Source organism: Barbatula barbatula (assembly GCF_947034865.1).
Source record: "Barbatula barbatula genome assembly, chromosome: 13".
NCBI classification, from domain to species: domain Eukaryota; kingdom Metazoa; phylum Chordata; class Actinopteri; order Cypriniformes; family Nemacheilidae; genus Barbatula; species Barbatula barbatula.
This window is the reverse complement of record NC_136776.1, coordinates 10,717,386-10,744,628: the sequence shown is the minus strand read 5'-3', so window position 1 is coordinate 10,744,628 and position 27,243 is coordinate 10,717,386. Positions and strand designations below refer to the sequence as shown.

At 38.0% G+C, this 27,243-nt stretch overlaps 3 protein-coding genes across 8 annotated transcripts in view; 2 read left to right on the top strand and 1 right to left on the bottom strand.

Moving 5' to 3' along the window:
* The window catches only part of armc9 (armadillo repeat containing 9), a 35,433-nt gene extending 31,199 nt beyond the window's left edge, over positions 1-4,234 (bottom strand). Inside the window, exons 1-10 of one of the 4 annotated variants that reach the window (XM_079470861.1) lie at positions 4,158-4,234; positions 4,029-4,087; positions 3,622-3,707; positions 3,408-3,533; positions 3,120-3,290; positions 2,688-2,843; positions 2,292-2,384; positions 1,129-1,153; positions 639-796; positions 438-536 (exon numbers count right to left, since the gene is read on the bottom strand). In XM_079470861.1, the coding sequence (XP_079326987.1) occupies positions 438-536; positions 639-796; positions 1,129-1,153; positions 2,292-2,384; positions 2,688-2,843; positions 3,120-3,290; positions 3,408-3,533; positions 3,622-3,696 (903 nt within the window). In that variant the 5' untranslated portion in view covers positions 3,697-3,707; positions 4,029-4,087; positions 4,158-4,234. Of the gene's footprint in view, positions 1-437; positions 537-638; positions 797-1,128; positions 1,154-2,291; positions 2,385-2,687; positions 2,844-3,119; positions 3,291-3,407; positions 3,534-3,621; positions 3,726-4,028 lie in introns of all 4 variants that reach the window. The other 3 variants (XM_079470860.1, XM_079470859.1, XM_079470858.1) reach the window with 3 other exon arrangements.
* A 411-nt stretch (positions 4,235-4,645) lies between these two features.
* polr2h (RNA polymerase II, I and III subunit H) lies at positions 4,646-7,079 on the top strand. Of its 2 annotated transcripts, none has more exons than XM_079470763.1 (5): positions 4,646-5,078; positions 5,164-5,247; positions 5,513-5,606; positions 5,689-5,772; positions 6,304-7,079. In XM_079470763.1, exons 1-5 carry the CDS (start codon positions 5,006-5,008, stop codon positions 6,419-6,421), a joined length of 453 nt encoding a protein of 150 aa, XP_079326889.1. In that variant the 5' UTR covers positions 4,646-5,005; the 3' UTR covers positions 6,422-7,079. The 2 variants fall into 2 exon arrangements, with proteins under 2 accessions (XP_079326889.1, XP_079326890.1); XM_079470764.1 differs by having other exon boundaries at positions 5,164-5,184; positions 6,304-6,701.
* A 2,323-nt stretch (positions 7,080-9,402) lies between these two features.
* mfsd8l1 (major facilitator superfamily domain containing 8-like 1) lies at positions 9,403-25,831 on the top strand. Of its 2 annotated transcripts, none has more exons than XM_079470888.1 (12): positions 9,403-9,797; positions 11,318-11,503; positions 12,095-12,157; positions 12,226-12,345; positions 12,588-12,667; positions 12,750-13,041; positions 18,638-18,711; positions 19,928-20,141; positions 20,217-20,339; positions 20,478-20,608; positions 20,701-20,790; positions 25,697-25,831. In XM_079470888.1, exons 1-11 carry the CDS (start codon positions 9,722-9,724, stop codon positions 20,782-20,784), a joined length of 1,443 nt encoding a protein of 480 aa, XP_079327014.1. In that variant the 5' UTR covers positions 9,403-9,721; the 3' UTR covers positions 20,785-20,790; positions 25,697-25,831. The 2 variants fall into 2 exon arrangements, with proteins under 2 accessions (XP_079327014.1, XP_079327013.1); XM_079470887.1 differs by having other exon boundaries at positions 9,424-9,797; positions 18,635-18,711.
* The last annotated feature ends 1,412 nt before the right edge of the window (positions 25,832-27,243 follow it).

The window sequence follows — 27,243 nt, the reverse complement described above, 5'->3', positions numbered from 1 at the left end:
CTTCTGGTCTGTGTTTGGCTAGTGTCTTATAATATAACTATTTATATTGAATTTATGTTAATATTCATTTATATTATTATTTTATTGTATAATAATTGCATTAAATAAACTATTTGTGAATTTGGTTGTATGTTCACTTTATTAAAGTAACAATTTCTTGAATGGGTCTTGTAGTTTGGTCGCATTTAAAGAAACCGTATCTAGCGGTTCAGCTAGTGGGGCAATGTGTTCTGTACTATAGACAAGTGCACACTGCCTACACAGTCTAAATGAACCGAATTTCATTTATTTGCATACTTTCTGTGCAAAGTTCGACTTGAATAACAAATTGTTTGGGTGCCGAACAAAGCCTTATACGCAATTCATATATCCAATCGTATTGCGGTTTAAAGTACCAAATGTATCAAACTATGTGTGTAAGGGCCTCATGGACTCACAGTGCCAGGTCTGGTGAAGTCTATACTCTGAGATGCACTCTGTCTCATATGACCATTGAAGAGCCGCATGCACACGCCTTGCAGGTACTCTGGAGAGATCTGCAAAACAGTGAGATTCCCTTGAGAATGCAAGGAAGAAGGTTGCCAGGTAGAATTATCAGTCTTGTAGCGATTGTGGGCGTGAGGTTGATGTTTACTTGCCATCTTTCCACGAACTGTGGCCTCCAGCGATTCGACCAGCTCGGCTGTGACTACGATGAGGTTGTGATGGTCGGCCTGTAGCTTCGCAAATTTTTTCATGTGGCTGTTGGCCCTCCTCTCGGAGTCGGCTAGATAGAGCTGCATTTGATGAATTGCCTCTGAGTGACCCGACAAACAAGCGAGACAGATCATCAGTCAGTTAGCAGTCAACAGGCCTCTGTGCATGATGCAAAACCATAACAATGTACTAATATCATGGCTTGGACAATGGACAACCAATTCTAAATAAATACTTGCCAAACTGTATGTCTAAAAGATGACGAATGATCAGAAAGAATGTGAAATATTTAAGAAGGTTATTTAAAAAATATTCATAGCCGTTTTGAAATATGAATGGCTGGTAAATGTTGCCTATCCACCGGCTCTTAGCAGATGAAACCAAAACGTTTCGACAAAATGTTTAAAAAACACGAAACACCCACTAGTTTACCTTTGTTTCCTTTTCCACCGTCCCTCTGGTGTACCTGTGTTAAGGAGTCATGCCATCAAATATTTTTTCTTCCGAGCGGGTTACTCACAGGTAATCTTCCCTGCCTTCAAACAACATTGCGCAAAGACGTTTCTGTTGTTTTCTCAAACATAACGTTCAGAGAACATATTTGCTCGACCCACAAACCATTGCTCAGACAAAACAGTGGAACATATACATATACAACAAAACCAGCCATTTTTATTCTTTGAGGCCTGTAATTATAATTGAATAGCAATGCTTAAACTTTCCTGGTTTAGGACAGCAGTCTTGTCAACAATAGAAGAAGAAACCACATACACTGATATAATTGTTTAATTCCTGTAGTCCAATGTCATGAATTCCATTACGCAATATAAAGGTGCTCTCAGGTTTCAGGTCTAACAATTTCAAAACACGGCTTGCAAAATTTCGTAACATTTTCTATTAGAATAAAAAGTAAAAACCTTTGTTGCTATTGTCGAGAGTGATCTGAACTACCATGCGAGCCTTGGCTGCACTATTTTAATAAATCAAGCTACATCTAATAAATTAAATAAACAGGAAGAGGGCGCTTCACTGAGAATGAGGATTGATACGGAGTTGGTTTCCGATAATGTATTATAATGCAATCTTTACCTGATCTTATCAGCATCTCAAGAGCTCAAACAAAGCACGCTGGGAAAACTGTCGGTAACCACAAGAATCTGGTCTAATTAAAGATTCTACATTGAAATTGAAAACAAGACCCCGAGATACTTAAACTCCTCCACTTGAGGAAGGAACTCTCCACCAACCTGAAGTGGGCAAGCCACCCTTTTCCGACTGTGGACTTCCGACTTATGAACCGTTCACAGAAAAACTAGGAATGTGTGTTTACATTTATACATTTACCCAAATCAAGTTGTATTTTATCAGTACGTGTGTTCACTGGGAATAAAATGGGGACTTTTGTGCAGCTAACTGCAAGAACAATTTGATTTGACTTAATAAAACATTTTACTCTGCAAGATGACTTCACATCTCAGTAGTAAAATGTATTCGATTTAAAGAACCCACGCAGTTTTATTGGGAAAGATAAACATAGTTGATCCTAATGAGATTATAGGGAAAAAAACGTTTCTGTTGTTGAGACGAAAGGATACATATAATGTCAGAAGCCTCGGTGTGTTTGAAGCTTTTAGCATTGTTGCCAGGAACTTCTCCAGCTTCGCTCTCAGATCTGGCATCCAGGAGTCCTAAAATTCAATGACTGATCATTAATAACATATCGGTTGTCTGCATCAAACATATACTTGTCTGAAAGGGTTTACAAAGAAAAACGATATGAGACTGCTTTTTAATATGATGCAACTATCAGACTGTGTATCTGACATTCATAGAGTTGCATTAAGCAAAATTTTTAAATCGGCATTTTTTATGCGAACAATTAATGGAATCCCCAATATTACCTACAAATTTGTGGGAGATTTTTGCACTGACAAACAACAGATGTGATGGAGTGCATGCAAACATGCAAATACTGTTTGCAGCGACGGTACCTGGAAAAGCTCTTGGAATGATGGATGTAGCATAGGATTGGGCACAAAGGGAAAGGCGTAAAACGGCAGGAATTCTGTGGTCTGGCTCAATGCTGCCCCTCTAGTCTCCAGGTAGTGTTTAAAGTGTGTAATTCTGTGATCAAACTCAGATTTATCCTGCATTAAAATATGACATTTCACATATTGCATCTTGATCAAATGCTATAACATTGAACCCAAACATGCAAAGTATTCAACCGAACCAAAGGTTTAGAAATGCCATCTGGAATATTTGGTTATGTGAGGACCTCTGTTGGTTAAACAGGAGGCATGCATTCGTTGTATAAACCACTTTCTAAAGGATTTAATAAAACACACACACTAAATCATTCTATAAATATTTTATATGTTTTATAAATTGAAAAATCTCTGATGATAATAAAATACACTTACATGACTTCCTACGGGGGACTTCAGGGGGTATATTGTAAAATGAATTTTTAGGTAGAATTCCAATTTCTGGGCAACTTGGTCAAAATCCCGGATTTCTGAAGGAATATTTTTAGCCCACAGCTCGAAGAATACCTTGTGGTCTCCATCATTAAATGAGCTAATGAAATCATCCTGTAGAAAAATAAATATATGAATATATATTATATAAATTAAAAGATGATAAATGAAGTTAAAACTTGTATAAACTCTCTATTAAAACTAGTATGATGATGATAAAAACAGTCTCACATGAATCATGATGGTTTTGGAGTCTCTGCGAGAAGACCCTGAAGTCTTGAGAGCAGGTTTCCCCTTGCGTTTCATTTCTTTTTCAAACACTTTTACAGTCTCTTCAAACTCTGCAAACCTCAGATACTGTAAATCATTTCATTGTTTGTTATTTCGCCAGCTATATTCAAAAAGATATTTCATTTATCATAATATTCAGCGTTAAGATCCCCACCTCACTGATTATTGACAGCAGATCACTTTCACATGCTAGATGTTCTCCCATATTCTGAGATTTTCTGGAGCACATTGGCTTAGACTCTGTTCAGCAAAACAACACTTAATATTAAGTTGATATAAAAAGTAAATGCACGATTTTACTCATCAGTCTAATCTAGGCACATGGAAACATAAACAGATTTAACAAATGCGTCACTGTATAACGTACATACTAAAAACATTGTCAGACTAAACGCAACACAAACTTGTTAGAATCAAGAGAAAGTATACGAGCTTCAGAATATATTACAAATATATAGATAACAGAGAGCATAATAGGCATATAGAAATAGCGGTACGTTACGTTACGCTAGCTGGAATGCTGCACTGTAGATCAGTTTACAGTATAAACATGAAACTCACATCAGTAAAGTTATTTCTCCCTTGGAGCAGTCACTGAACACATTTGTCCGGGTTTCCGCCTAAAATACGTTAGATATTTTAGACCACAACGGCGATTAAAGTAGAACAAATAGAAGCTGTTTTGCTAACCGAGGCGGTAACCACGAGGAAGACGCTTTCTCATAGCAACCGTGGCGAAAGTGCCGGTTGAAGTATAGATCTGTCGTAAATTTTTAATGAGCTTATTTGTTTTAAATATGCTGTATTCACAACGAAGGCAAAAGTTAGATAGAAAAATAATGAAACATTAATTTATTATTTCTGTGGAGGTAACACAATATTACATTTATTTTTCCAGTGCATACATATAAATAGAAGGCACATCATTGCCATGTTTATTATATTGTATTTTCTTGTTCTAGTTTAAAATATTTTTTCACGCTGTATTGTTTGTATTCATGACATTTAATAAAAACACATCAGAACAAGACAATTAATAAATTTAACTGGCGTGTAAGTATATTTTCATATGAAAACTATATATGAATACTATATGAGTAAAACACTATATATGAATACAATATAATATGGCACAAATTAGATTTTTCTATAAAACTTTATTTTGCTTTTTATAACCCGGAAGTAATATGCCGTCACGTGACAGAGGTGAAGCACATTGCTCCGCGGCATGTTTCATTTTGAATGAGAATGAACTAACGCAAATTCTGTTTATTTTTCATTTATTTGATCAATTCATTCCAATATTTTAAAGCGTAACGATCTCACAGTTTGGTGAAAGTAGACGTTTGAATTAAGCGTTCACTTTTTATTTTAACAATAGACACTAACGTTACTTACTGAAGCGATCCCTAACGAGACAGTTGGAGTCCGACATATAGATAGATCGTAGTCTGGTTTATAATCATCCTTCTCTTTATTGTGACAGTGTAGCGCAGCACTAGATTCGGATCTAGTTTATTATTTATATTCGTGAAAAGATGGCTGGGATTCTGTTTGAGGATATCTTTGATGTCAAGGATATAGACCCAGATGGGAAAAAGTTTGATAGAGGTGAGATCAAAGTTATTTACATGCTTAAGTTTAAGTTACTTATTACAGAGAATAGTGTACTAATCCACACGTGTTGTTGTTTTAGTATCTCGTCTTCACTGTGAAAGTGAGTCTTTCAAAATGGACCTTATTCTTGATGTAAACATTCAAATTTATCCTGTTGAACTTGGTAAGGCTATATTGCTTATTTTTATGTTTATCCTCCGCTGTGTTTGACAAATGTTTCCAGCTTGCTTGTGTCATTAAAGAGGTTTGGCTGAGGCATGTTTCTTTCTGACACTCAAAATATAGAATTTGTTTTTATGGAGGGATCAGCAGAAATATTGGCAAAGCATGTACAAATCTGAATGACCGCCCCAGACCGGCCAGAAGTAAAAAAAACCTTACTATTTAGCCCTGCATTCCAACATCATTACCATACTTTCTTTTTGCAGGTGATAAATTCAGGCTGGTGATAGCAAGCACATTGTATGAGGATGGAACACCAGATGATGGGGAATACAACCCTCAAGATGACAGACCATCCAGGTAGCATGGGCTGTGTTTTTAAAGTTGTGGTGTTAATATTGCATTTATGCTAATTACCTGGTTTTGTCTATTTGTCTTGCAGGGCTGATCAGTTTGATTATGTCATGTATGGCAAGGTTTATAGGATTGAAGGGGATGAGACGTCTACAGAAGCAGCCACTCGACTGTAAGTGTCCTTATTATTGATTTTCCCTTCTTTATATCCTTACATAAAATGGCTAATTGACGTATGTCAATACACTTTTGTTTTTACTTAACAACATCAAGACGTCAACATTTACAAGGCAAAGTGTATATCTTGCGTCATGCCACCATTTTTCTTTCAACACTATTTGCCGCCTTATTCATTTTTCGTGGTTTTCTAAGCAGCAGTTATTAAGAATTGAGTTGTTATAGAATTGAACAAAATATAAGGTTTAATTCCTTTTGTATCTAAATTGAATAGGTCTGCAACCCTTAAAAATCTAAATACGGTACACATTATTGTTTTTTGTGATATATAATGCCACAATATTTTGATATACCCTGTTAATTTGTATTATTTGTTGCTGCTGGGCCTTAAATACTAAATACATGTTGCTTCCACTACAAATAATTTAAACTGGACAGTTGACAGCATTTATAGTTATTTTATCATATTATTTCACCGTGGTCATGTTGCCAATGTAATATTTTATGATTTTGTGTCCCTGCACAGATCTGCATATGTCTCTTATGGAGGCCTTCTGATGCGACTTCAAGGAGATGCAAATAATTTGCATGGATTTGAAGTGGACTCCAGAGTCTATCTACTAATAAAGAAACTTGCTTTCTAAATGATGTTGAGTTGATCTCATGGAACTTTTAGAAATGCTCCTTTCTGAGGATTGAAAAATATGCCTTTTATACTAATAGTGTTTTCTTTTCACGAGAGGAGGATTTTGCTGAATATATCTGGAAACTGCTTAATAACTTTGGTCTAATGTGTCAAAAAAGTGTTTTTTTTTGTCATTGACCAGAAGGTACATTTTGAATCCCATTATTAAGATCACAACATTAGATATATGTAATTGTTTAGCTTTGAAGTGTTTCACAATAAAAGTAATTTTTCTTTTTATTATGGGTTAACACTAGTAATATGTTTTTGTAAGCAGATGACCTGGAGCCTGATGGTGCATACACAAAATGGGCATTGAAATGTGCATTAAAATCTTTTTAAATGTATAAATGTGGACACCTTACGGATGCCCTTAGCTGCTTTAAAGGGACAGTTCACCCAAAAATGACAATTCTGTAATCAATTACTCACCTTCAAGTTGTTCCAAATCTGTATACATTTCTTTGTACTCCCAACAGTATGAAAATTACTTCATAATCTTTTGTTGATAACATTTTGAAGAATGTAAGACAGCAAACAGTATTATTTCCAAATATGGTAGTCAATGTGAGGCGATATCTGTTTGGTTATAAGCATTCTTCCAAATATATTTCTCTGTGTTCATCGGAATAAAAAAATGTATACAGATCTCGAAGGTGAGTAAATGATGACAGAATTTGCATTGTTGGGTGAACTGTCCCTTTAAGGATGAAATCTACACAGTGATCATGCAATCATGAGACCACTGTGGCCGGATTCACAAAACATTTTCATGAAAAATATTCTCCTTAACTGCCACATTTTCTCTTCAATTCTAATTTAAGAAAAAGTTAGGAATGTTTAGTATTACTGAAAAATTATTCTGAAGGAGGAACGTTCTTACGAACTTCATATAATTTATCTTAAGAATAGTTTTGTGTCCTGCGGGCCACATTCAGATTGTCTATGGGACTGTCTGTTCTAATAAACATTTACAAAGTGATGACCATGCTGCATAGTATGCAAAAATGTGTAAGTAGAGCCCTACACGGGTCGAAATCAAATTTAAAACGCATGACACTGCTGCTGTGTGTGAGCCATAATAAAAATCACAAGACAATGAAGTGGCAGAAGAAACAGAACTGACTTACAATTTGTAAGATTATAGTCTGCCTCTAAACCGATTCTAAATCAGTGTTCAAGCTCATCTACAAAAAGCCTTAACTATCATAGAGGTAATTGAATCAATGTAGCAGCCATATGGTCTTAACACCTTTAAGTAAATTATAATTGGCATGGAAGTGGTGGGAGACTATAGATTCATTAACATACAGGAGTTACAGAACACCTAAGGACAGTCATAACCAGGAACAAAAAATGTATCACTTCTATTGTTATCCTTAATTTACACTTCTTTCACTTGATTTACATAATGTGTAAGAAAGCTGGTTTGAAGGACCAGCATAAAGTATCACTGTTAATACTGTTCTAGGGTTATTCGGACTCCGCTGAACCCAAAGTGCATCATGTGCTTTGTGACTGCTCGCTACCATAAACATCTTCATTGAGATCTCCGTGTTCATCATTTTTTCCTCCAGAACCTAAACTGGATGCCTTATTATCAATATCTAGAATTCATATCTTCTGTTGTTCTCCTGGTATAGTAGGCAGCAACAGGCATGTGTTCGAATGTAAATATGACAGGCCTAATGCAAAATACATATGTAATGTTTACAGCCTACTTGTATGCAAGGAGAAGAAGCTACCAATCACAGTTAACTGTTTGCTGTTTGGTTGTTTTTGTTGTTTTTAATGAATCTCTAAAGAGAAAATCTTGTCAACATAATAGGGATTTTTGACTGTTTTCATGTCAAGGACACTCTTTGGGTGTTTTTATGCAGATGCCATCAGGTTGAAAAATAATAAATAGAAATGCATTGGAACAATGAGAGAACCATTCATTTGGTTTAGTTTCATTTTAGTAAAATCATACAGGCAGCAGCAACCCTTACAAAACATGTTAATTGTAAACATAATTATTTGGTTTTATTTGTAATAAAACAATAATAACATTTATGACCTTACCACAATAACCATAGTTTAATCATAGTATTCATAAAAAACTATGGTAATACAAAGATAATCAATCTGCCAAAAAACATGGTAACACTTTTATACACTTTTTATATTAAGGGAAACGGAAGTGACACAAGAGGACAGGATAGGATTACCTATAAGCAAGGGTTTACCTATGCCGTATTCTGAACAAAGTCTCTTTAAGGAAAGTCTCCGCACTCGGGCAGCTCTTTCACAAGATCAAGACCTATTTGAATCGGTTAAGACATATACATTTCATATCGCTCGCTAAGGTCACAATAAAACAACATATTTTCGTCCAATAACATGACATCTACTTTACAGAGATCTAACTGGCTATTGAGATCATATCCACGCCATTACTGTTATTACTATAGCCTGTGACAATGCAAGATGTTACTGATAAGATTAAATTAACACATTTAAATCCAGACATTAATATCTTACAGAAGTGGCCAAAAGGGATGTAGGCAGGGCATATTTGTACAATATTTGCCTTAAATGTCCCCTCAGAATAGATAAACCGTCAACACATTAGGTGAACTCAACTTTGTAAAGGCATTTATTTGTCAAAACTATTTGAACTGAAGTTTATCAGGGAATATGGGTTTTATTCTAATATATAAAAAAATGCAAATGTTTGGATGATCATCTCTTGGTGCAACAGGAGTCATTCTGGCTCACAAATGCTTACAGACTGTTCAGAACCCCGCCCCCAGAGAACAGCCAGGTTGATGATTGGCCTCTTTTCCTGAAAGGCGGGACTTCCGTTGCTTAAGCGACCGCACTGAGCGTTGCACTTTCCCCCTTCATAATAATAGAACTGAATCGTCCTGTAAATGTCTATAGTCTTTGATCCCAAAAGCGGCTGCTGTCAAAATAATCGCGTTCAAATAGTGCACGAAGTGTAGCAGGCAACACTGACAAAATCATCTACTCGACCTTTAGCAGAACTATCCGGAGACTTTACCCTCTTGTGTGTGAGACACCACCACGCAGGGTCAGCGATGGACAGTATGCGAAGTGTATGCCGAGATTGTGATCGTGGTCTTGTAATTGGTCGCAGTGTCTTGTGTATTACACGCTGCGGGACGCAGACGTGGGTCAGATCCCGCTGATACATTATAAATCGTGTTGAGAGGATACAATTAATACGACATACAGCCAGCGTTGAGGGTGTAAAATGGACTTAAGTCGTAAACGCAGGCTGACATTCATCACTATAGGACTTATCTTCTTACTGAGCGGCATCGAGTATGGTTAGTAAAATATTGCGTTGGTTTATTTTAAAAATAAACACAATTTGTTGTTTTCAGATAATAAAACAAATATACATCAAACAAGAATGACAATGGTGGATGTATACATTATGCTTTCTGATCATTTATATGCTATGTAGTTTACACGAAAATCGCATTGCATTACCACTATATAGTGTAACAAATATACCCCAAACTATGACTGCGCATGGTACAATGCCCAAAACATGGTATTACCATAATACTAATTAGTTATATATACATAACACCACAATATAAGAACAAACAATGCTATTATGATATTACAGTGTGAAGTTTTTTGTTTTGCATGTTATTAAAGGGATACTCCACCCAAAAAATGACAATTCTGTCATGAATTAATCACCCTCTAGTTGTTCCAAACATGTATGAATGTATTTGTTCGGTTGAACATAAGGAGTGATATTTTGGAATAATGTTAGCAACCAACAGTTCTGAAGCACCATTGACTGCCATAGTAGGTAGCCACAACTGTCTGTTTCCTACATTCCTCTAAATATCTTCCTTTGTGTTTTACAGAACCAAAAGATTACTAAATTTTTCCTACTATGACAGTCAATGGTGCCAAAGATGACAAAGGAGGACAAAATGGAATTGGATGATAGGCAAGAATAATAAGATAAAAACCCAATCCAAAATATCCTTAAATGTACAAAAATGCTCTTGGGTTCTCCCAAGGTTTTTTCTTTCAAGAACCTTTTTGTACATTTAAGGTTATTTTGGATTGGGTTTTTGTTCATATTATTTCATTTTTGTTCACCTTTGACATCTTTAGAGCAATAGTTTACATGATCTGAAGAGACGGGCGAGTGAAATAGTCTATAAGTTATATTTCAGGTAAAACAGGTTATTAAATCTTCTTTTGGAAAACTCCTTCTCAACAAAGAGACTGTGTTACATTCTTCACAAAAACAAACATCCTGATAGTAATTGTTTGAACAATGAAAATATTCTAATTGAAGTCAGACAATTGGTAATCTGATATTTGACTCAATAAATGAATATAGCTTCTCTCAGAATCACTCTTTGTGTAGACATACTTGACATTTTTCTGAATAGTAGGTCAACTGAGCTATTGACATAATAGCCACAGTCAGTGATAACAATGTAAGTAATGTAACTTATTACAAGATTAGATTAACGAATATAAATAAATAAATGTAGAGTTTGGTTACAAAATGAGGTAAATAAAAAAGCATGTTTTTATTGTGTTAGTTAGCTGTATTTTTAATTTATTATGGCTTAAATCAAAACAAGCCAACTGCAGTTTGATTGATATTCATTGGAATGCACAATTAAAAACACGAATTACGAAAAAAGTTCAAATATACTGTATTATTTATGATTTTAATGTACTCTCTGGTTAGATTAGGTGTATGGTACAAAATTGCGAAAACTAAACTTGGTTTTATACCCAGATTCTATTACCTATACTAAGGTATTTATGAACAAATCTAAATAATAAAAATGTGTGTTTACAGCTGTGATTTTGCCCACAATATGGAGGTATCTGCAGACACTAAATGCGGCACCATACTTCCTCGGTCTCAGCCTATCAGCATTCAGCTTCAGCGGGCTTCTCGCGGGTCCTTTGTTTGGTCACTGGTCAGATCGCACACGCACCACCAAAAAAATTATCCTGTTTGCAAACATATTCGAGATTGTTGGTAAGTAGACAAAAATGACAAACTAAAGTTACGTAGTATAGTTAGATAATATAAAATCTATCATCTACCTCTTTTGTTTATTTAGCATAGTTGTGCAAGCACCGTTGAAGTTGTAGAGATACAGCAGTAGTGCAAGAGGAGAGATCTTGTTCCCCTGGGCCTGGGTTCAAGGTTCTTTTTTATCCACTGGAGTTTTGGGTTTCTCACCAGCGCTCGTTTTGCTCACGGCGGGGCCGCTGACATCAGCTTTAGACTGTTGTACTTGTTAATATTATTTTAAATGTAACATTTTGTGTGAATTATTACTACCACATGCAGGAATTTATAGTCTGCATAATATATTACCTGTGTTTCTCTCATTTTATATTCTGTCTCTCTGTATCCGTGTACTTTGGTGTCCGTTAGTGTGTGTGTCCGTGTTTGTATGTTATTTAATGTATTGCTTATAGTTAACATGTTTTTATGTACAGCTGCTTTGTAGCAATGAAAATGGTTGAATTGAATTCAAGTTTATCTTGACCTTCTTTCTCCTGTTGAGATAGTAGGCCCCGTTTCAATCTAATCCATCATGTCTTTCTGTTTTTGTTTTAGGTAATTTCATGTATCTTATGGGATATTCAAAATGGCTATTGCTCTGTAGTCGCCTAGTTGCGGGTAAGGTTAGGATCTGATCACTGTAAGATTGAATGTATAAGTAGTTTAACTGAGTTGTTCTGTTCTAGGCATTGGTACTGGCGCTGGTTCATCTATTTTTGGCTTCTTGACTAGAAATACTGTGCCTGATGACCGATCCACAGTGTTTGCTGCGGTGATGGCCTGCCGGCAAGTCGGGCTGCTCATCGGTCAGTGTGATAAAGGCTGTGTCAGTTTTGTTTGTCATGATTCAGCCAACCACATAAATTCCACATAAATCGTTTTTGAACCATTACTGCTTTATGATCAAATAATATCTGTATTCGATTTTACTTGTATTTCATTTCATGAAACTTTCAGACAAAATGGAATTGTATTTAACACCAAAAATATATATTTTTTGGTCACGGGTGCCACTATACAGAATTTGTTGTTTTTGTATCGTTTCTAGGCCCTGCATTTAACATCTTTCTTAGGCTCTGTAACTTCCAGTTGGGCCCCTTTGAAGTGAACAAATACACATCTCCAGGCGTAAGTTCTCAGCTCTTCCAGCTTTTTAAAGCATTAGTGAATGCTTGCAAACACGGCGTTACACAAGCGTCTTGCGTTTCAGGGATTCATGTGCCTCCTGTGGATCCTTCTCCAGTTTGCAGTCATGTTCATGTACTGGGATGTCATTCCTCAAGACGATACACATGAGAGAAACGAGATCATACAAGAAGAGGTGGAGGAAGACGTTGAAGAGAATGCAGAGAGCAAACCATTAGTTGGGCCTCATGAGCTCACAGGGTCCTACGGCACGGTCACCAGTGTCCAGAGCAGAAGCACCCATATTTCTCCTCCACCATCACCCCCACCTGAGGAAGTGAAAAGAAGTCCCTTGAAGAACTTTAGTTCCAGCAGAGGTGAGTGGGGTGAAAATTCTCCAATTTCACTGAATTTAAAATCAGTGTGGTGCATATAATAGCTTATTACACAGCGCTCTGGAATACTGGATTCTGATTGGCCAATCTCAACATTCCTAGGTCTGATATTCCCAGATAAGAACCATTTAAAACTAATAACACATGGGAAGCTAGATTCTGCAAATCATATCGAAGGGTACAGTTTAATGTTACACAAAAATTTAATATCCATATGGTTTTCAAAAACATATGACATTACAAATTATTAAAACAATTGCCTATTCCTGGCATTTGAACTTGGTGTCTTACCTTAAAACCCATAGGAATGGGTTTTGCGATAACAACCGGCTGCCTGTATTTTATCCCTTACCTGTCTGTATGAGAACCGTCGGGAAGAGAGTGACTTGTGAAGCTGAAACAAAGCTGTTTTTGTGACGTGAAAGGTTAAATTTAAAATTGACATTAGACTGACATCACAATGGTGAAATAGTTTCAGTATTTTTTATGTAAAATTTTTTGAGAAAATCAATTTTACGCTTTGCTGTCTGAATTTGTATGTTTACTGCAAAACAACGTGAAATGTTAGTTGGAAAAAGTTTTCTTTAAATGCAACCAAACTACAAGACCCATTCAACAAATGTGTGGTGAGGAAGGCGGGACGAGAGCCGTGACGCGGGGCCGGTGGCGTGAGTGCTAAGTGCAAGCAGCTGTGCGCGCACCGGTCCCGCATCTTATCACGGAGGAGATTGGGAGCTTAAAAGGATGTTCGGCAGGACTGTTGACGAGAGAGGACCGGGCCCGGACATATGTTTAGTTGGTGTATGTTTTATGGCCGGCAGTCTACCGTGAGGTGGCTGCCGGTTTGTTCAGTGTTTATTTAATTAAAGTTTTCGTATTTGAATGTTCGCCGGTTCCCGCCTCCTTCCTTCCCTTCTTACGAACTTTATTACACTGGTGCCGAAACCCGGGAGGAAGGAGGGACATGCTGTCAAAGAGCCCTCGCTGCCGAGGGTGATCGCGGTGCTGAGGAGTTCGGGCAGCGCGGACGAGGGAAGTCCGCGAGTAGCTGCCCGAGGCGGTGGTGCTGGACCGAGAAGTCGGATGGGACGAGGACCTCGCTGCCGTGCTCCTGGGTCGAGGTGGGGTGGCTGCCGTCCAGGAGGGAGCCAAGGCCCGTTCGCCGTGGGCCGAGCCTGCTGCCAGCCGCCATGATGGGGAGGAGCAGGGAACGGAAGACCAGCTGCCCTCAGCTGGAGGGCCATCGCCGGCCGCCAGGGGGCGCAGGAGGATCGAGCCATCCACCGAGCGTCCAGTACCATCGCATGGCACCGCGAGGAAGAGTTTCTCGGCTGGCTGAGGACCGAGCGACAGCATGTCAGGGAACCGGACAATTTTTTTTCTTTTCCTCTCTCCCCTCTCTCGTCCCTGTCACTCCGGGGGCTCCCGTCTCCGTTCTTTCGTCTCGCCGGTGCATGCCCCCAGGCGCTGCCGACTCCGAGACTGGCTCCCCGGGGGGGAGTAGGTACAGTCTCGGGGGTGCCCCCCGGCCTGTAAGGGGTGATTGGGGTATGTGGTGAGGAAGGCGGGACGAGAGCCGTGACGCGGGGCCGGTGGCGTGAGTGCTAAGTGCAAGCAGCTGTGCGCGCACCGGTCCCGCATCTTATCACGGAGGAGATTGGGAGCTTAAAAGGATGTTCGGCAGGACTGTTGACGAGAGAGGACCGGGCCCGGACATATGTTTAGTTGGTGTATGTTTTATGGCCGGCAGTCTACCGTGAGGTGGCTGCCGGTTTGTTCAGTGTTTATTTAATTAAAGTTTTCGTATTTGAATGTTCGCCGGTTCCCGCCTCCTTCCTTCCCTTCTTACGAACTTTATTACAAAATGGTTTATTTAATAAAATGAACATACAACAAAATTGAACAAATCGTTTATTTAATAAAATGATTATAAAATAAAATAATAATATAAATTAATATGAACATAAATTCATTAAAATATAAATGGTTATATTATTAGACACTAATCACAGACCGGAAGATAAAGGTGCAGTTTTGAACAATTTTGCAGTAAAATATCCCAAAACCACTTGGCCAGTGTTATATATTTTGTTCAGATGAGTACTTATGTCTACTCTTATATCTCAAATATCTCCAACTAGTTGTAATTCGTGAGAATATCGCGATTCTAAACAGTGACACAGGGCTGTCATGGCGTCATATCCGCGTTCCCATTTGTTTTCGCCTTTACTGATGTAGAAACCGGATGACAACAGTTTCGTGGACAAATGCGGAAGTAGTGACTAGCGTCAAGCAAGACACTAGCTTGTTTCGAGCAATCACTTATTTATGGTCCACAATTATACACAACATTTACAAAACTTTATTACTTTAGCTCGTCCGCTAACATGATTTTTCATTCCCATCTGATTGATGGCCATCAGCGGTGGACAGCAGATCCCATCATTCCACGCTCCTTCACAGCGTCATCAAGTTACGCCATTGTTGTTGTTGTTTTTATCGTGCGCCCTCTTGCTGCGGTTTTTACAAACTGTTGCTTTAACTGCAGTTCAGGGGCCGGATTCACGAAAATGTTCTTAAGACAAAATATAAGAACTTTCGTAAGATAAATTATAGGAAGTTCGTAAGTGCAATTCTCAAACACTTCTTAAAACATTCTCAAATATTTTCTAAAGAACATCTTAATATTTGTCGTAAGAATAATTACATTTACATTTAGTCATTTAGAAGACGCTTTTATCCAAAGCGACTTACAGATGAGGAAACATTGGAAGCAATTATAACAACATAGGCAACAAAATACATAAGTGCATCAAACTAGTCCATTAAAGCCTAGCACAGTATACGAAGCTAAGAATAGTGAGGTTAGTAAGTTTTTTTAGTAAGGAAAGGGAAGAGAATTAGGAAAAATCTATCAGCGACGTGTTGACGGAAGAGATGCGTTTTTAGGCGTTTTTTAAAGATGGCAACTGAGTCTGCTGATCTTGTAGCAGCTGGTAGATCATTCCACCAATGTGGAACAGATCCAGCGAAGGTAAGGGAGAGTGACTTTTTTCCATTTTGGGATGGTACCACTATTCGTTGTTCCTTGGCAGACCGCAGTGATCTGGCAGGAACATAGATCTGCATTAGCGAGTGGAGATACGATGGTGCAGACCCGGTGTTGGTCTTGTAGGCCAGGAGCATGGCTTTGAACTTTATGCGGGCGGCAACAGGGAGCCAGTGTAACCTGATGAAGAGCGGAGTTACATGCGCTCTCTTCGGTTCATTGAAGACCACTCTTGCCGCCGCATTCTGGATCATCTGGAGAGGTTTGATTGCGCAAGCAGGAAGTCCAGCCAGAAGCGCATTTCAATAATCCAGTTTGGACAGGACAAGAGCCTGGACTAGGACTTGCGTAGAGTGCTCCGATAGGGTCTAATTTTCCTAATGTTGTAGAGGATGAATCTACAGGACCGGGTGGTGCTGGCAACATGACTTGTGAGGTTAAGGCGATCATCGATTACCACTCCCAGGTTTCTGGCTGTGCTGGACGGTGTAATCGTTGATGAGCCTAGTTGAATGGCAAGGTTGTGGTGAATCTTTGGGTTGGCTGGGATCACAAGCAGTTCCGTTTTTGCAAGGTTTAGCTGCAGGTGATGATCCTAAATCCAAAGCGAGATGTCACTCAGGCATGCCGCGATGCGAGCAGCGACCGTCGGATCATCCGGTTGAAATGACAAGTAGAGTTGTGTGTTGTCGGCATAGCAGTGATAGGAGAAGCCATGCTTCTGAATGACCGAGCCGAGGGATGTGATGTAAATGGAGAAGAGTAGCGGTCCAAGCACTGAGCCCTGTGGCACCCCCGTGTTGAGCTGTTGGGACGCGGAGACCTCATCTCTCCAGGATACTCTGAATGACCTACCCGAGAGGTAGGACTCAAACCATTGCAACGCCATTCCAGAGACACCCATAGCACTGAGAGAAGCCAGGAGGATGTGATGATTGACAGTGTCAAAGGCAGCAGACAGATCCAGTAGGATGAGCACAGATGACATGGATGATGTTTTTGCCAGTCTCAGGGCTTCGATGACTGAGAGCAGTGCAGTCTCTGTGAAATGACCGGTCTTGAACCCAGACTGATTGCAGTCCAGGAGGTTGTTTTGCATGAGAAAGGAGGATAGCTGGTAGAACACAACTCGCTCCAGGGCTTTGGCGATGAAGGGAAGAAGGAAGAGAGGCCTGTAGTTTTCTAGCAGTGTAGGGTCCAGGGTGGGTTTCTTTAGAAGCGGTGTGATGCGTGCCTCTTTGAACGCTGTGGGAAATGTCCCAGTGGTGAGCGAAGAGTTGATGATGTGTGTCAGAGCAGGCACAACCGTTGGAGAGATGGCCTGGAGGAGATGGGTGGGGATGGGATCCAGTGGGGAGGTGGTAGGGTGGTTGGAACCAATGACCTTGGAGACATCAGCTTCAGACAGAGGAGAAAAGGCGGGGAGCACACACGTGTCAGGGATGTGGGCGGGTTCGACAGGTGGTGGCGTAGAGAAACTGGCTGCTGATGGCAGTAGTTTTCTTCACGAAGAACGATGCAAAATCAGCAGCTGTTAACGTCGATGAAGGTGCAGGAGCAGGAGGACAGAGGAGAGCAGAGAAGGTTTTGAAGAGCGTTTGAGAGTCCGGAGAGTTGCAGATCCTCGAGTGGTAGTAATCTGTTTTTGCAGAGGTGACATCTACAGAGCAAGAAGAGAGAAGAGATTGGTAGAGAGAGAGGTCTGCAGGGTCTTTTGACTTGCGCCATTTTCTCTCAGCTGACCGGAGGCTGGCACGATGCTCACGCAGTACATCCGATAACCAGGGAGGCGACGGGGATGCACGGGCTGGTCCAGATGCAAGAGGGCATAGGTTGTCCAAGCAGGATGAAAGCGTGGAACACAGAGTGTCTTTGGCATTGTCTGTATTCAAAAGAGAGAGCTCATCAGAGGGGGGGAGTGCAGAGAAGACAGCAGAGGAATAACAGGAGGGAGGGAGAGACCGCAGGTTGCGCCGGAAGGTGACCATCGGTAAGACATCTGCGATATCCGGAGCAGTGAGGTCGAGGTCGAGGGTGACGAAGAAGTGATCAGACGTGTGCAGCGGGGTGACCTGAGAATGATGAGTGGAGCAGTACCTTGTGAAGATCAGATCTAGATGGTTTCCAGACTTGTGGGTTGGTGATGTGGAAACCTGCTCGAGGAGAAATGATGCATTCAGGTTGACGAAGTCAGCAGCCTGTGGTTTTCCAATGTGGATGTTCATATCATAATATAATATGATTAAACTTGCATGCTCTTGCGGTAACTGTATTTGTCTATCTATACAATAAACTTAATGTGTGTAACAAGCACATCACATTCTTATGTAGCCTATATACTGTATATTAGCATGTGATGTGTTAAACGGCATTTAGTGATCGACGTTAGCTAATATGTTAGCAAACGTTAAAGATAATACTTATTATAATCCTGATACCTCATTTCGTATTTTTGGACAGTCTGTGTGGGTATCGGCATTGTTTCATATATTCAGTATTTGTGTGTCATAACACCGTTTCTATCAGCAGAGTTTCTCAGAGAGGAGGTGGTGGTTCTGTTGGCAGCTCAATTTATTACATTGTTTAATCAGACCGCTCTAGAGGCGAGTACACACACACACACACACACATATTACATTTGTTACATTAAATTTACGTTAGGGACTTTAAGCAACAGCTTTTAATGGAACGGCTACTGCTACCGGAAGTGTGCGGTTAATCCGCCGTAGCTAAATCAAATGGAACGTTCAGGTCAGCTCTCCTGAAGTGTTGTTTCCAGCCGTAGACATACCAATTTACAGATGGAAAATCGTTAACATAAGCTTGCGTTTAAATCATATCAACACAAATTACATCAAAAAACTAAAGAAAGAATGAAATACTGTTAAAATGACAGCGTCACATGCCATTACATATTACATTTATTTGCCTTATCTGTCACCTAGTAACCACTACAGCAAACCCTCTATTTTGCCTTTGTAGACACTTACAGTACACCACCACCGAATAGCACTTACATTTACATTACATTTAGGCATTTGGCAGACGCTTTTATCCAAAGCGACTTACATAGCATTATCCTATAGATTTTACATAGGTATCTGCAATCCCCTGGGATCCAACCCACAACCTTGCATTGTTAATGCAATGCTCTTACCACTGAGCTACAGGAAAGCCATTCAAAATGGCTTAAAGGGACAGTTCACCCAAAAATTAAAAGTCTGTCTTTATTTACCCCCCCCCAAGTTATTTCAAATCTGTATAAATGTATTTGTTCTGTTGAACACAGAGAAATTGGAAGAATGCTTGTAACCAAACAGTTCTTGACTACCACCATTGACTACAATATTAGGAAAAAGTGCCTTATAAATGCCTTCATTCTGTTTAACACAAAATAAGATATTTGGATGTAGGAACGCAAACAGTTCTAACATTGTCCTTTTTCCTGCTATGGTAGTAGGTAGAACTGTTTGGTTACAAGCATTCTTCCAAATAACTTTCGCTGTGTTCAAAGAAATCTATGCACATTTGGAGTTAATGATGACAGAGATTGTTTTGGGGAGAACAGTCCCTTTAAAGTCACGCATCTGCAATACAATTACGCCGTTGCCGTTTCATCCGCAGCTGTTGTTAAATGTCCCTATCTATTTATTGGACAGACACTTTTATCTAAAGCAGTTGACAGTGCATTCAAGCTATACATTTCTGTAACACGTGGGTTTAGATAGAAATCAAACTCATGATCCTGATGTTGTGAATGTTGAGCTACAGGACTATGGTTTGTGAAGTGTACTAACTTGTTTGTTAACATTTCCGCAGACTATGGTGACTCCTCTGACGCAGAAGTTTTTTAACTTTGGCGAGCTGGAGAACAGCATCATGTACTGCATGTGTGGCATAGAGGTGATCGCCGGCTTCCTGTTTGTGCGCTGGTTAAGTAAGCGCGTGGCGGAGCGAGTTGTGCTGGCCGTCGGTCTCATCCTCTGCAATATTTCCTGCGTCTGGTGCCTTATATTTTTGGCTAATCCCCTGGGTAAGAACATACAACAGACAATGTTATGGTTGCGAGCTGTAACATGCCTTAAAGGCTTTTCTTTGGTTGTTTTAGGTGGATTTGCATGGCAGCTGGCAGAGTTTATCATTGGGGTTTTCCTTCAGGTCCTGGGCCTCCCTTTTGTGGCGGTCGCACAGGTATCTCTCTTCTCCAAAATAACATCAGAGAAGACACAAGGTCAGTGCGAAGAACATAAAAAGAATCAAAATGAATCTGTCCTACCTTATGTTTGCTATTACTAATTACGTTCACGATTTATTTGTAAATTTGTGGGGATGATCCCCAGTAAGTGCTTTTGCCTTTGTTGGTTGTCAGGATTCAGTCAGGGAATCCGGCGTTCTGTCGGTGGACTGGCCACCATTTTTGGTCCTCTCTGGGCGGGAGGTTTGACCTCTAACCTTTATTTGATGCTTGGGGTGATGATGGGTCTACTTGTACTTCTCACTGTGAGTGTTCACATTTGGATCTAGAAGTTCGTAAATGAGAATGTATAAAAATTATATTCTGTAGTTACACTTCTCTTGTGAACGATTCCCAGATTATGATGGTGGTCTCATACGAGCGTCTGGTGGAGCCAACGGCAACAAGAGACAATCTGACAGGCTCACAATCTGAGGATTGAGACAAGGTATTCTCTCAATGAGATTTAGGTTGCAATTGTATCAAAGCAAGCAGACTTTAACATGAATGGAAGTGACTAAAGGCCTGTTCACAACAATAATAATAACCATAAAGATAACTGTAGCAATAACTGGTTACACACACACCGGTGAACAAGAACGTTCTTTATTCAAAACTTGCACACTGTAGTTTTACATTTGAAATGAGCAAATCAAATCAAGTCAGCTTTATTTATATAGTGCTTTTTACAATTGTCATTGTTACAAAGCAACTATACAAGAAAACATTGACTATAAGCAGAACATATATGGTTATGCAAGTCAAAACACAGGTCAAATATCAGACAGACTATAAATTCCTATATGCAGTGTTAATTCAATAAAACTATAAAATTCTAGCAGCCCCCCCGACCAGGAAAACAGTGCAAAACAGTGGCTAGGTCCTATAAATGCGAGTGGATTTGATTAGCTGTCAATGTTTTTTCGTTTATCCGCTGGAAAAACAATTTCTTTTTTAAACTTTATTTGGTAACATTTTACTATAAGAAAGTATTTGATACCATTAGTTAATGCATTTGCTAACATGAACTGACAATAAGCACTTCAGTTTTTCAGCATTTATTAATCCTTGTTGATGTTAGTTAATGCCAATACAATTGATCATATTCACTCATCGTGCACTAATGTTAGCAGTTGCAGTAATATTAGTAAATGCTAAAATTAATAAAGCAATAATCCCCAAGAAGCAGTGGGTTACAGTGCATTTTATAACAGCTAAGGGCGTTGTGGCACGACGCAGAGCAAAAGTATTGCTTTTATAAAACGGTTATTCCAGATGCGTTGCAAGGTTTTATAAAAACAAAGTAAATAAAATGATATTAAGGCTATGTAATGCGGTCAGCCGTTATAAATCTGGGTATTTTATAACGGCTTAGAACTCAACCAACTAGAATCAAGGACCTGAACTGACCGTTTTATAACATGAAAGCTGTTGAAGTATTGCTTATTGTTGGCTCAAGTCAACCACGTTCTTCATTCTAAAGTGCTTGCCTTTATTTTTTATATTTATCCGATTTAAAAGTTAATTTTCTTTATGACAAACCAGATATCACATTGGAAAATAAAGGTTAAAGGAACAATACAGGGTTTTTAGCAGGATCTAGTGACAGAAATGCAATATAATATTCAAAACTTCTTCAGAGGTGTATAAAGACCTTACGTAAGGAACCGTTATGTTTGTAATACCTTGTAATAAGCTATTTATATTTACATACAGAGCGGGCCTACAAAAATTGAATTAGCCGCCATGTTTTGTACAGCAGCCATAAATGGACAACTCTACAGCACGTTTCCTCTTCCTCTCCCCTGTGAAACGTGCTCTCGCGCTCTCTCCAGTTTTAGCGCCAACGTACTCTCCCTCTCTCTCTATATCCAGTATCTCGATGTGTACAATATTAAAGCTCTTCCAGATAAACAATGACGCTCAAAACTGCTCCGTCACACAGCTAATATAACAACAACAACATCATCATATCTTGGTTCTAACAAAGAGCAAAACCAATGTTACTCACATACTCATCCGAATTAAAGCAACCTCCTTGGGGGTGATTCTCTCCACCGTCTCTCTGCTGGAAAGTATCTCCATAGATATCTATGAGTATCTACGCTAAAAGCCTCAGTTCCGCGGTTCTGACTTTTTTTGTTGAGAAACCAAGAGAAACATGACATGATGCGGCAGAATCATGACATATATATATATATATATATATATATATATATATATATACATACACATACACAGAATGAAACAAAAATATATTTTTACCTAAACGCATACCTATAAATAATAAATTCAGAAAACTGAGATCATTTTGAATAGTCTCCCATTCTTTCCGCGATGTATATAACACGGGAAATGTTGAAGTTGCAAAATTGCGTTGTGGGATACAGTGTCTCATGCAGGTGCTCTAGCTGTATACTAAACATTTTCACCACTGAAGTACACTGTTAGACCTTTCAAGGCATTTCTACAGTAAAATACTGGCAACACTGTTGCCAGCTACTTACTGTAATGCAGATTCAACAGTTATTAGCTGGCAACAGTGTTGCCAGTATTTAACAGTAACTGAGACTTTACGGTGACTAACTGGCAACAGTGTTGCCAGTTAGTTACCTTTAAATATACATTACAGTAAGAAGCTGGCAACACTGTTGCCAGTATTTTACTGTAGCTGAGACTTTACGGTGACTAACTGGCAACAATTTTGTCAGTATTGTACTGTAAATCAAGAATAACAGCTAATTACTGGCAGGAGTAGTGGTGATAGTTATTTACTGTAATGCATTACAATCACAGTAGAATACTACATATACATTGTGCTCCATCAAATATGCTGCATTTTATTAGATGGCATTATCTTCTAAAAAGACAAAGAAATTCAAAAGGTTCAAACAAACATAATTTATTACTTTAGCATACAAAACACAAGAAAATCCATAATTACATAAGACAATTGAACAAACCTGAAAGTTATTCTGAAATATAACATCCACTGCTAGTGTATGGCAATGTATAAATCACATTAAAGGAAAATAAAGAAAACAATTACACTATATTGTAGATATGGGATATCTATGGCAAAGATTACTCAAAATGTTAACCAAATACATTCTATTTTCTTTTACAATATAAAAAATATAAATAAACAACAGAAACTGTGTCACTTATCAATTCATTAAACATTTTCAACACAACTTTGCAAATGAATAGTAGACCATAATTAATGTGACTAATAAACTAAAGTATTAACTTACAATATTACACAAACACACAAATACATAAAAAAAGGCTATTCTTCAAATGCATCCTGATACAAGATCATTGATAACGATGATGGATTCTCATGAAAGATGGCATTTTGCATGATGCATGTGCCATCCTTATATCCTCCATTACCTTGTCATCATGATCAAGCATTTTTGACTGGTTGTACTGCTCCCTCACCGATGCTTGCTTAAACAGAGATTTTAGGGTTTCTATAACTGGCACATAATGTCAAAAGCGATCTTTACCAGCTGTGTCACTGTCAAGTTATCAGGGTTTGTTTGCCTCTATGTCTGACCAAACTTGAAAAAGGCTCCAATCAACTTTAAGAGGGTGCATAGAATAACTCAAAGCATAGATTTCTTCATCATCAAATCAATGTATTATATGTTTCAATGAATATCTCAGATGATTAGCTTAATAACCTATACAGAAAACATAAATATATAAGTCACTGCACACAGTATTCAAAGATATTTTAAGTACAAACAACATTGTTAAAATATTTGCAGTTTATGTAGCAACTTAACAGCAATGTAAAATCAAGAACACTTCATAGCACACGTCCAGTTAGCATGCTAGGTGCTAAAACTACTAGCATAAACTACTCTCAAGCATCCAGTACACAACGAGTATTTGTCCTACCAGTAGCATCTCTAAGTTTATGAACACATTGTGGCTTTTCCCAGCAGTCTTTGGACAAACTCAATTGACCCAATGCTGATTTCCAATCTTGGGTAGGAGAAGCACATTCACTGCTCACAAAGATCTTTCAGCATGCTGGCAATCACACACATCTGGTACTTTGTGCCATGTGCAGTTCCAATGCCCAATCAGCTTCCTTGGTTGTTCCAGGTAGCACTGTGCTCATACCCAATAGGCTTCACTCATTTTTATCTCAAATCTTTTTAATTTAACAATGATGAGTATATATATTTTCCTCTTTTTCTTCCATTTTAACTTTACCTTAACAGTCACTGCCCAGATATATTGGTTTTGGGGGAACAAAGTTGAAGTTCTTTTTGAAGTAGCTTTTACAACCTTCGTTGTACAAAGTTAACAGATCTTGTGCAAGTAATTCATCAATAATTTTGTCAATCTGCATGTGTGACCTTAATGAGGAGAATTTCTAAAAAATACAAGGGCACTGAAACTCAAACTGAAAATTCGCACTGTGTTGGTGTTTTTTTAAACATGTGTATAAAAAAGGCCTAGTTGGCGTAAAGGCAATTCTCACAATTCACATCTGTACATTGTGGGTAATGTGACTACACAATAAAAAATAAACAGGAAAAATAAATAAAGAAGCGGTGGGGTGATACATTATTTTCAACTCTAAAGGCTACTGAGAGTTGTAAGATGCTAAAAGCTAGCTAACAGGTAGCTTATGGAATCAAAAGATACAGAGCACATAATAAGAAATGATTAACTTATCTACGTTTGCAGTATATTTAACAAAAACCTTCTAAATATTTGAAATGTTTAATCACTCATTGTTGGGGATTTCATTTTAAGTTTCAAACCATGACAATCAAAGGAAAGGAACATAAACTCAATGATCACACACACCTGGCTGCCCTTAAAGTGGCAACACCTTTGCGTAAACAATTAAGCAGTCAGCGCACATATGTGTGTGTATGTGACAGTTTAGTAAAAAAGGCAGTATTTTACAGCTGAATATTACAGCTGTTCTCTGTAATGTGTTAATATAGTTATTAACTGTATTATATTATCTGAGCTACAGAAATGGACCTCATGTTTCAGTTAAATACTGTTTCCCAATGTTACTGCTAAATACTGACTATTTTAAAGTTATTTACCCTGTAATTTACAGCGAGGTTTAACAGTGTACATCAGTTTCTTTCTTTAAAAATGAATGTACAGTCCAGAGGCCACATGCTGATGTTTCTTTTAAAAATAGGGGCCAGTGCAATCAACATTTTTCTATTTATTTATGTAAATATGAGTTGTGGAACGCTCATTTGTAGGTTTGATATACAACTTGATTGGGGAGTTAGTGTGATAATGGAGCTTTCAGACCGCATAATGAATCATTTGATTCCAACAAAACCTTTTAACTCTCTCTACAGCTAAAGCAATACCAGAGGTGTGCACATGTGGCTCCCACTAAACCACAACCAGTGACGTACATCTGGATTTACTACAAGAGCAACAAACAAAAAAGTTAAAGCGAAAGAATGAATTACCTAATGACTAAAGGAAAATAGAGAAATAAATGACTGCACTCACTACGTCATCTTCCTTGAATAGCCTACATGCCTCAAAGCTTCTTTGATCAAGGAAAGGACATTTCTGCTGTTTCCTATGGAAATTCCAGTAAATCAGCCAGGATGATAGATGACAGGTTTTTAATGTGAATGTAAATCAAATATGTGATATGATTCTTTATAGACCTCTTCGACTGATGTAAACAACGTTGGTTCAATGATGGTCCAGAATTACTTTAACGCTACACAAAGTTTGAACAAAATTCTGATTTAAATAAAACTGAATATTTATAACTGCTTAAAAATGTTAAACAAATATCTTTCAAATTGAATTATTTTTGTAAGATTTAAAAAATATATACAAATAATAAATACATAAAAATGGACACTGGAAGTGCTTTCGTACCTGTGTTGACGTCTTGCAAATTGGTCTATATCAGTGGAAAAAACTGTGTTGCTTATGATTATTTTTCATGACTAAAAGTGTTAAATGTTTTTCTGTAGTTGAATTATAACTGGACACTAGAGAGCGCCCTTAACTCAAATAAAACCATTCAGCAGCCATTCCTGGGGCCAAAAGGATGACGGATTAAATTTGCAGTGTAGTTTTTTATACAGTATATAAGTATTTTTTCGAGTCTATGCATTAGCCAACATGAGCAAACAATAATCAATGTGTTTTACAGCCTTTTATAACCTTTGTTGTTCTGCAAAAACACATTATTATTCTTTCATGTTGACATGTTGTGTGTAACTAATACACAGATACAACTCTTGCTTTTAAAAGTACATTTGTAAATGTTAAGATTAATGTTTAATTATGTTAATTGATGGTGTCAAAGTTTTGTTCATAGTTAGTTTATAGTAGCACATTTATTAATTTGATAAATATTTTTTTTAATAAATAAAATGTTAAAATTAAGTTCAATTTAATAGTAATTTATTAGATAACGATTGTATTTATATTATGATTGTATTGATGTTAACTAAATTATTACAGTTATGTATTGTTAACAAATTTAACTATATTGTCAAGATTTACAATATAGTATAATCTAATATATAATATAATATTTTACAAAGTGACAACATATTACTAAAGTTTATCTGAATCGCCCTAAAAAGATATGTGTCTTTAATTTGTGTTTTTATTTGATCTTTAACCTATGTTCAAAGGTTCAGTGTGTATTTATTTTGAAATATTAAAGTGTTAGTTTATCATGAGTTTGTGTGAATTTACGGCCTTGTATTGCTATGTGACACCAAATAAATTTAGTTTCTGTGTAAGCAAACTTTTGTTTGTAATTATTATTTGAAAGCACTAAACTGCTTTATGGATTTTGTCTTAATATTTTCATATTTGTATTTGTCCTACTTATTATGTTTAGATCTAGATCAGGGACCCGTTT